Genomic DNA, 10,730 nt, shown 5'->3' with positions numbered 1-10,730 from the left:
AGAGAGAGAGAGAGAGAGAGAGAGAGAGAAAGGGGAATCGAAGAACACGTGGACAAACGGTTTTTTCTACGCTTCTCGTCCGCGGATTTACCTCTTCCTCCTCCCCAGGATGGATGGATACAGCGCAGGAAAGTCTCCTCTACCCTAAGGTCAAGTACCTTACCCACTTCCGGCGTTGCGATTCACACATCGTCGCACGTGTCTTTTATTTAACACACGGATGACCTCTCTCTGTTTTTCTCTCAGGGAAGAGGATTCTCACTCTCTCCCCCTCCCTTTTTTTCGCCTCGTAATTACGTCGTAATTCGCGATTCCCTTCGAGAATTTCCACGGAACTTTTCCATTTATGGCCGATAATCTGTGGTTCGTAAAGAAGGTAAGGAAGAAGACGGAAGAAAGGTGTGTTGCGTATCATTGTAACGTTCCTTGAAATGTTGAATTTGAATGTTCAAGTGAGCGAGAGTGTTGTTGCATCGGTTAGAGAGTAAAGTATTCGATTTGTTTTTTTTTTTTTGTCCATTTTATTTTTCGAATCATTATGGCATAGGTTATAATAAGTTTCGTTGGGTTGAGATACCTCTTCTTTCTTATATGTGTAAAAGGAACGGAGAAAGAAGAAAGAAATTCTCACCGAAATTATAATTGTTAATGAATTGATAAAAAAGTTAATAATAAACACGATAATTAGTTTCAAATTTATTAATCCAAAGGATAAAACAATCGTGGTCTACGTGAAACGGGAAATTGTTTTTCTTTTTTTTTTTTTCATTTTTTAAATTTCAGATACTGGAAAACAAAGGATAAATAAAATTGAAGATACGTAACTGCTCTTTTAGCGGGTTTATTCTATCCCAACCAATTACGCTCGTCAACCAATTTTAATATCCATTTTCACTCGTTCTTTAAACATATTCCACGAAACACATTAATTTATTCTATTGTATAAAATAATCTACTCTACCCATTAACCTGACGAATAAACTTCTAAATTTCCCAACCTTCTCGATATTAAACGTAAACTCCTCGAAAACAAAAGTTGAACACCCTACAACTATGATGATTTTCATAGTTTTTTGCTCTACGCACATTTCTTCGCCTCGAAAGAACGAAATCGAAAAAAAAAAAAAAAAAAACTTAGCGGGGTAAAGGTTTCTCGGAGGAGGGGAAGAAGAGGAGGAGGAGGAGGATCGGCTCGAATCGTGAGCGCAAGCGGCTTTAATAAGAATCCCTTCACCAGGAATCTCGGTTCCTGGAAGAAGAATCGATGTATACCAAGCGTGCAGAATCCTCCGTTTTTCCCAGTCCCAGCTTTATCCCAGATCCGCCACGCGGGGTATAGGGGAAAAGAAACGTTCGAAAAACCGCGAAAGGAATCGCGTTTGGAAGCGTGAAACGGAATGGTTCTCGCTTGGTCGACGACCTCCTCGTCTCTTTTATTTTTTTTTTTTTTTTTTTTTTTTTTTTTTCTTTTCTTTCTTTTTCCTGTTCCTCGATTCCTGTTCGACTCCTTGCCACGAGGATATCGACTCGACTCGACCCGAGGAACGTTTGCAACAACGACGTTGTTGCATTTTCGCGTGCGGTTAATTGGCTCCCGCTCGCCGGCGGGAAACGTTCGTATATCGCGTCCCGGAGAGAAGAGAGGAGGAGGAGGACGGGTGGGAAAGGATGGTTGTCAACCTTAAATGGCCCCTCCGACTAAGAGCTAATCACGCTCCTCTCGTTAATCCGTTAATTAGTCAACGCACCGTGGTGGTTTCGACGGTTCCATCGATTATCATCGTTGTTACACATCGCTTACGTAAAGAGGGAAAAAAGTGTCACGGAAAGATCTTTCTCCTCGAGCGCAATTCTTCCTTGACTTACTTACTCGGTTATTTACCACGGTAAAAAAAAGAAATAAAGAACAGAACGCTGAATCTTCGTTGTTTACGTAACCTTTGTATAGGTTTTTTTTTTATTCGAATAGGCTACGTTTTAGGTTTGAGTCGCATAGCGCGATGATCTGTGCAAACGAAGGAAAAAGAAAAGCGATTATTCGATTGAAAAAAAGATCTATCCTCCTTTTTCTATCCTCTTTATTCGCTCCTTGTCGCTCCACTCGAGGGAAGAGCGATGTTAGAAATTATTACACAGCGGCGAATTTTTATCGGTTCTCGAGGTAGAGAGAAAAAGATGGGGCGAGAGAATCAAGTTCACGACTCTCTCATCGTTGTCTGCCCCATAGGCAGATAGGGATAATAGTAAATCGAAAATGATCGTTGTCACTTTTTTTATCGGCACCGAATCGCTAATTCCTTTTAAACGGATGTTGAACATTCGTGGATTATTTTTAACGTTTCTCTCGCTCGACTGTTTTGTAATTAAATAGCTTCGACGAGTGAGTTCGCGACTTCGTGAAATTATGAATTCAAAATGAAGTTTTTCTCATTTAATTCTTTATTTTCTTTTTTCTTTTTCAACGGGATAATCATAAAACTTGGCATCGTCGTCGCTTCGTCGATTAAATGAGAGAGAGAGAGAAAAGAATGTTTATTCGTTCATACTCGATTTTCTTGCAAAGAAAAAAAGAGAGAGAGAAACGGCGAATTCCATTTCCTCGTTCCTATGCAATCTGTATCGAACGATCGTAATCGATTCGCAATGGATTTGTTTAACGAGTAATGCGTGAAAGAAATAAAGAATTCTTGCGAGAAAGAGGAAACTTTCAAGAGAATCTAGTCTAGTTTTTATCGAGTAACGGTAACGATTTATATTCATATAATCTAAAATATAAAATATCGTTGTGCAAATTAATCCGATAATAAAAATTAATCTAACGCTAATTCAACAAACAGTAGAAAACACGAAAATGAATTTTTCACAATTGATATTTGTATTGGATTGTTCGATCTAGTAGCAATTTCTCGAATCATTATTTGTTTGCTTCGATCGCCTTTATTTTGTCTTCATTCAACTAATGTCATCTTTAATATCGAAATTGTTGGAACGAAATTTTGAAAACCAGTTTAGACACTACCTCTGTTAATACACTTTCTGCATCATTCACGTAACTTTTTTTCTTGCCTGGACAGCATTTTTACTTTTTTTATAATAAAAAAGTAAAATATGCTTCTTCTGGTCTTGTATCTTTGTTATCACGCACAAAAAATACAACCGCACAGCCGAATCGAACAAATTTTTCTTATAAATAAATCACAAAATACCAAAACTCTCAAAATATACGATACAACACGGTTTAGAATGAAGTTGGCTGCATAAAACGTTCGACTAAAGCGACACTCGTGTGAGAAAACGAAATTACTTTCCAAACAGCCAAATTATTTGAAATTAGTTACACATCCACTTATTCACGTGATAGAATAATGGATAAGATTCCAGTGTTAAAAATATATGTAACTTATATTATTTTCAATTTGAATACGAGTGAAAAATTCATAAACGAAGAGAGAAATTTTTATTAAAAGATTTTTATATCTTCGAATACGCATTGTTATTACCTCTATCCATGTGTAGATCTTTTTAAAATTTCTCATTGTCATTCTCATATACGAAAACTTCCTAACCGATTGAACGCGAGCCACTTCATTTTCTGTACTTTAAGAAACTACAACTTTTTTCACTTTGATATTCAATGTAACTTAAAAAGTGATAAAAAAATAAATGAAAAAAGTAATTGAAAGTTTATCGTTTAAAAAAAATTAATATATTAAACGCAGAATAATTTTATACAAAAATTTCGATCGATCATCTCGAGATTGATAACAAAATTAGTATCGATAATAATAAAAATTATTGTAACTACCTCAATAGCAGCTAATTTTTTTTTTTATTTTAAAATTAAGGCTTTACTCTTTAATAATGACACAAGAAAAAACAGTGAACACCGTTAAACTCCTTTTTAAAATTAAAATTAAAAAAATATCAATAATATCAAAATGAAATTTGGCGATACAAACACATACCTAATACACTTAATTCGATTAAAAATTAATGAGATTAAAAAAAAAATAGCAAGATTGTAAATAATAACTTTATTTTCCGATTTGAAGATTTATCACCTTAAAGCCATATAATTGTTAATAATTAAAAAAAATATGAAAAAAAAATCATACTGTACTGGGCCAAATGTTCAATCAATTATAAAAATTGTTTCATTACTTATGAAAAAAAAGTTCTTTCCGTTTTTCGGAGATAAATATCCTGCTGCGTGCAACGGTTCGAGCAAAAGTAGACCGAATTATCAATGGCCGAAAATTATAGTGTTCGATGGTATTAACAAAGTATCGCGACGCCTCGACCCGTTGCCGAGGATAAAAGTGCGAACCGTTTGTAATTGATCGGACACCGTTACATCATTCGCTTACTCGTCGAATCGACGCTCTTCTCGATTCGATTTACAGTTAAACCACTGTACTACTAATAGATAAGCTGAATGGAAGGAGAGTATCGTGGGAGAACGGATAACAAGGAGAACGTTATAAATTGAAAATCAATTGTTACGACGTTGTTCGTAAAATTTTAAAGGCGATCTTTTTTACGAGTCTTCCTTTCGCGCCGAGATTTGTAAAAAAAAAAATAGAATTATCCAAATTGGTCGAATTTGAAATTAGTAAGAGTGGGGAAAAAATGCGATATCTGAAGTAAAATTTAATAATCGAAATTGCTAGGTAATTAGTGGAAGTAATTTTGTTCAAAATTTTTAACCAATTAAAAACTTGTTTCTTTTGGGCGAATGCTTAACTGTGTGTTATATTCTCTTTACAGCGACCGTTGGGATAGCGAGCACTGTGCAGATCGAGTGTGCGAGTGAGTCGATAATCGTGCACATCTCGACCGAGGGAAAAACGGATTTCCATGGTCTGGTGTATCCTAGAGGGTTGTCGAAGAACAGCTCTTGCCTGCAAGAGTACAGAAGCCAACCCACCCCTATAACTTACAACCTGCCCCTCAGGTCTTGCAACACCATGCCCACGCAATTGGTAAGTGACGAAAATTAATAAAACACGATAATCTTTCATTTTTTGTCAATTTATGTCGGACGATTTATCGTTCTCAGCGACGAGAATGAAAATACGTATGCTCTAAGTTTTCTGACCCTGTTAACAGGCTCACAATTTATCCGAGTTATTAGATTCTCACTTGGGTTGCACAATTTCTGAACGCTCGTCATTCGTGATAATTGCGCGTTATCGAGGTTAATAACGGTCGAATCGTTGTACCTTCGGCTAAATAACACTTTGATGATCGTTTATCAAGGGAAATGGTTCGTTCGTGTAATCGATTTTTTTACATCGTTAGATAGAAAACGAGCACCAGCGAATCCTCATTATGGTGGTTCGAATTAAGTTCGATATTTTCAGTCGATAGAAACTTTGACGATCTATCAAGAAAAAATGGTTCGTTTATTCTGTGCAATCGATTCTTTTTACACCAATCTTACGACAAAGGTTCGAGTTCGATTTCCAATCGATAGAAATTTTGGCGATCGTCTAAAGAAAATAATTCGTCACTTGTGTAATCGATTCTTTTTTACACCGATCTTACGACAAATAATCGAGTTTGATTTCCAATCAACAGAAACTTCGAAACGATCATCGAATTACCAAATTCCCGTGCAATCCCATTTTCCTTCCTTCTCAATACAAATAAACATTGAATAAATCACACGTGAACAGAGATATCGAAAAATAAGCACGACATCTCGACGAATAATAATCCCCTTCTGTGTCGAATTCCGTTTACCCATGCGCCTCGAGTACGGAATTAACTTCCCCTCGAAAACGGAAAAAACACCGTGACGCTGACTAATCGTTAAAGGTGCTCGACGACGCGTAAAACGAAATTACGTAAGAAATCACTCCGTGAAAGAAGCGGAATAACGTTTCGAGCACGAAGGAAGACGCTCGATCGACGATGCGACGTTATACGCGACTCTCAGGAGGGAGGAAGGAAGAGGGAGAGGAAGGGGGAAAAAAAGGTGCGGAGGCGTGAACGCACGCGCAGTAACACGCGCTAGAGGAAGAAGCGTGTATTCGAAGAAGGATGGAGGGAAGGTGAAGCGATGCGCGCGAGAAGAAGAAAAAGGGAAGAGGGAAGAAAATACTAGGGACGGAGGAGGGCTGGTTCGTGTAACGAGGGAATCGTGTGTCGAGGCGAGAGATCGCTTCCTCGCCATACCATAACTGGACCGTTATGTGACCGGACTTACGGCCTTCTTCTTACAAGAGAGCGTTACAAGAGAGATATGTAGTGTGCCAGAGACTAACGCTTGCTACGCCTTGTGTCCTATAGCGATATATATATATATATATATATATACGTTTGCGCGCATGCAAACGCGCATGCAAACGCGCATGCTCGTGTCCTTAACGGAACAGTGGTTCCTTCCACCATTTTTCTCTCGATAATGAACCGGCTGATCACGATTTTCTAATCCAAGGATTCCAGGATTGAGGTACCCCTGTAGGACTTGTTGTCTTCAAGACGAGAAGCAAATCTACTTTTGACAGGGATTCGGCAGGAATATTCCTTAAGAGGTACGAGCAAAATTTTTAAAAGTTAATATCTCGAAGCGTGGAATAACCAACGTAACGGTGAGGTTATCTTGAGTAAAGTTTAAGAAATTATTTTGCTTCTTTCGATTAATTTGTTTCTAACTCTGTTTTCAAGCGTGTTCGATTAATATATCTCAAATGTTAAACTGTTCCAAAGCGAAGGGAAAGACATTCTCTACCGTTCAATGAATATATCTTATACCGTAGATTCGTATCATTTGGAATCATAATAAAACCTAGCCGATATAATACGAACGATTTTCCTTCCCATTTTTTCGATACGAATTTACCATTGTTCCGATAATTGAGAATATCCATGAGAACAGATTCGAGGCGACTGTGAATATTTACAACAAACAATCTTAAATCTATATACGTATCTGATCGTAGATCGATGGATAACTGTTATAAAAAGATCCTCGAGGGAAGCGGGTTGGCGTCGATCGATGATGAAAGCCCTCGGCTTGTGGAGGATTATAATCACGATCGATCCATCGTGTCTTCGAGAAAAAAAAAAACCCTCTTCGGACACCCGTTGATTAAACTTCTACGAGACCTCGTACAAGACTCGAGAAGGCTAAGAGAAGAAGCGAGGCCGACTTCTCTTTAGTTGAGCGCCTCGAGAGGCAAAGTCGCGCGTCTTATTTGGTAAACACATCGCGAAAGAGAAGTTTCCGTGAAATACGTATGGCATTCCGGCGACTACTCGCGATTAAAGAAGGGAAAAAGCGCTCGAGTGGGCCGACTAATAGCGACACTCGTTGCGATCGTCGAGGGTCTGCATAATAATTTAAGGGTTGGTATGTCGAGGGGAGAACAATTTGTCCTCTCCGTAAGGAAGGACATCGAAGGTGAGCGGAGTCTTTGACCTCGGCTTGATTCCTTGAGGTGCGTGGGCGTTGAAGGAACCGTGGGCCCAGTTTCTCTTTCTCGGATATCCCGTCGGGATATCGTTGTTGCCTGTTCGTAAACTGTTCGAACGATTTTACGGGATATGTCGTGGAAATATTTCTTCCATGCAATTCTTATTCCGGTTGAACTCGATTTGAAGGGAAGGTTAAAATTAATAAGCTTTTAAGAATTATCTAAATTGATATTGTTGGTCGTGCAATATTAACACCGGTCCGCGTGAACTTCGAAGCCATAATAAGGCTTCCATAATAAATTTTGTCTCGTGTACTTAGGAATAAAGTAGGGTTTTACGCGTGCAAAGTGTTTGCGATGTAACGGGACAGGATATTAAAATGGCGATACGAAATGGCAACCTAATATGGACAACCCGGGGGCCTGAGTTTTCGTCGCTTACGCAATCGATTTCGAGTGACGTGTTAATATTTCCTCGCGTATTTAACCATCAATTGTGCAATACACCTTCGACAAAAAGATATAACTAATTTTTTCTTATCGATATAGATCATGTGGTAATTATTGTCTTCTTCTTTTAGAATATTCGTTATCAATGAAGATAATTTCTCTAATTTCTTTTCATTAGTTCCATCAATATTTTCGAAATCTAATTAGAAATATTGTATTCTTTTAGAATATTCTCTCGTTAAGATCAGTAGTTGAGATTAATCGCGAAAAGGTAGCAAAGAAGATAATTTTCATCAATTCCATTAAGAAATCTGATCAGAGTTATCGAAACATCATCTTTTATCGACTCTTTTAGAATATTCGTTATCATTAGTTAGAACTCAATTGCAAAAGATAGCAGAAGTGATAATTAATTTCTTTTCACCAGTTCCATTAATATTTTCGATATCTGATATCAGAGTTATAGAAACATTTTTATCTTTTTTTAGAATATTCGTTATCAGTAGTTGAGATTTAATTGCGAAAAGGTAGCAAAGAAAGTAATTTTCATCAGTTTCATTAGGAAATCTGATCAGAATATTATAGAAATCGCTTTTTTATCTTTTTTAAAAATATTTATTATCAATTGGAATTCAATTGTGAAAAGATAGGAAAAAAGATAATCCTCTAATTTCTTTTCATCAGAAAATTCCATTAAAAAATCCGATATCAGACTTATAGAAATATCCTCTTTTCATCCCCCTTTTAAAATATTCGTTACCACTAGCTGGGACTCAATTGCAAAAGATAAGAAAAAAGATAATCCCCTAATTTCTTTTCACCAATTCCATTAGAAAATCCGATATCAGATTTATAGAAATATTCTCTTTTCATCCCCCTTTTAGAATATTCGTTACCATTAGCTGGAACTCAATTGCAAAAGATAGCAAAAAAGGGTACTTAATACGCGAGGGTACTAATTTCGAAGAGATAAGTAATTTCTTTTCATCGCTTCCATTCCAGCATCTTACAATTCTCTTCGGTCGAAATTTTGCAAACGAATACGGAATCCTAGAATGGATGGTCTTTTTATCTTGTTTTGGGATTTATTCGTTATCTGGGATTCAATTGCGAAAAGATAGGAGAGAGGGTGATTCGCGTGGTTAATTTCGAATGGAAACGGTCGAATAACAGCGAGCAGAATCTTTTCACGAGGCGATATGACCGCGAGCGTTTCGCAAACCGATCCTGGCTAAAACCGGCATCGGATGTTCGCACAAGCATGCAAATAACACCGCTGCCAGCTTGCGTTACTCATTAATGGCATCGTATCTCTATTCGCTTCCCTATTCCATTTATACGTCTCGCCCAACCACGTGCAATATCCTATCGTATCCTTCAACGCTGGAACTCGAGTTAATTTTTATTATCGAATCCCCTGTGCGCGTGTATTATTATCATTTTATACGTATATGTGAATCTTCATAAATATAAGATTAAAAAAAAGTATGTTTTTACAAAATACAAAAAAATGTCGCGATCAATCGGTATTTTTTCTAATAATTTTTGGCAAGATTAATTTCCCAAATTTACAATAATATATCTCCTTTTATATTTTCAATGCGATTTCGTATTTTTTTTTAAAAATTCTTTTTTCGTAATAAATAATAATTCAACGCTATTATAAAAGTTATCAAAAAAACTTCCATTATCATCGTAATTGTGCCCATCTTTTAACACGTTTCTTAGAATCTTACGTGTTAAAAATCGTCGAAGAAAAATATAGAAAAATCTTCGTTACATTTTTGGATCGAAAAAATTATAAACGATTTAAAATTTCATAATTTACAACTCGTAATGAATAATTCGTCAAAGAGAAATATTAGGTGGAATAGAAGGCGAGGGATTCGCATAGTTCGAAAGTTCCTCCTCTTTCCCCCCGCGCATAATTCGATTTAGAGTGGAGAATAATATTTCAGACGTAGGAGACCGCACGCATAAGCCATACGCTTGTTTTTTACGAGCGCGCAAAGGTCAGAGCCTCTCTTTCGGCTACAATGTCGTCGTCGAGGAGAAAAAGAAGAGGGAGAGAGAAAGAGAGGTCCTTAAAACGACTATCGCGAGTGGGACGATACGTTGTGGGCAGCCGGTTGTGTTGTGCCCACACTCCCCCTCGTAAAAGTAAAAGTTCCACGATCGATTCTTTCCTCTGCGATTCCACGTATTTGCTGCTCGCGTACACTTCGCTTTGCTTGCCTGCGCTCGATCATTTTGCTCGAACACGTTCCGACCGTTGAACGATGAAAAAGTAATTGAAAACTAATTGAATATTTAAATCTAAACGCGATTTAAATGCGAGGAGAAAATGAAAGAAACGTGGAGAAATTGTGAAAAATCTTTTGTCATTTTTTTTTTTACACCGCTTTCGAGATTGTCCAATGCGCATAGACTTCGCGCATGTATATTAATTTCATCGACCTCGAACGTTAATCGCGTCTCATCCATATTCATCCGGAGAATCTCTATCTTGAAATCGATGGGGTGGGACGATTTTATAAAGTCGGTCTTTCGAAATCGATCGCTTTCGAATCCGAAACCGGTGGATTCTCGATTACGGTTGCGTTACGCAAACGCGTCCATATTTTTCATCTCGAACGAAGCGAAAACGATTCAAACGCGATCTTTTCTATTTTTTGTATTTTTCCATTTCGAATTTCACGATTGCACGAACGTTCTCTCTTAGACGTCAACTTTAACCTATATCCCTTTAACGTTCGGTTAAAGAAATATCGAGCGTGAATAATTTCGCGTCGTACGTGTCACGTGACGAAATTGCGAGTCGAATGAAATTTCACCAAGGAACGGACTGGAAAATTACAT

General features: G+C 37.4%; 1 protein-coding gene across 1 annotated transcript in view; it reads left to right on the top strand.

Annotated features, from left to right (window-relative positions):
- LOC102673378 overlaps positions 1-10,730 on the top strand; it is a 75,340-nt gene that overhangs the window by 37,605 nt on the left and 27,005 nt on the right. The window contains exon 4 of the mRNA XM_006618318.2: positions 4,768-4,982. Coding sequence (XP_006618381.1) covers positions 4,768-4,982 — 215 coding nt within the window. The remainder of the gene's footprint in view (positions 1-4,767; positions 4,983-10,730) is intronic.

Source organism: Apis dorsata, unplaced genomic scaffold (genome assembly GCF_000469605.1).
Source record: "Apis dorsata unplaced genomic scaffold, Apis dorsata 1.3 scaffold_348, whole genome shotgun sequence".
NCBI classification, from domain to species: Eukaryota; Metazoa; Arthropoda; class Insecta; order Hymenoptera; family Apidae; genus Apis; species Apis dorsata.
This window is presented reverse-complemented; position numbering and strand designations above follow the sequence as displayed.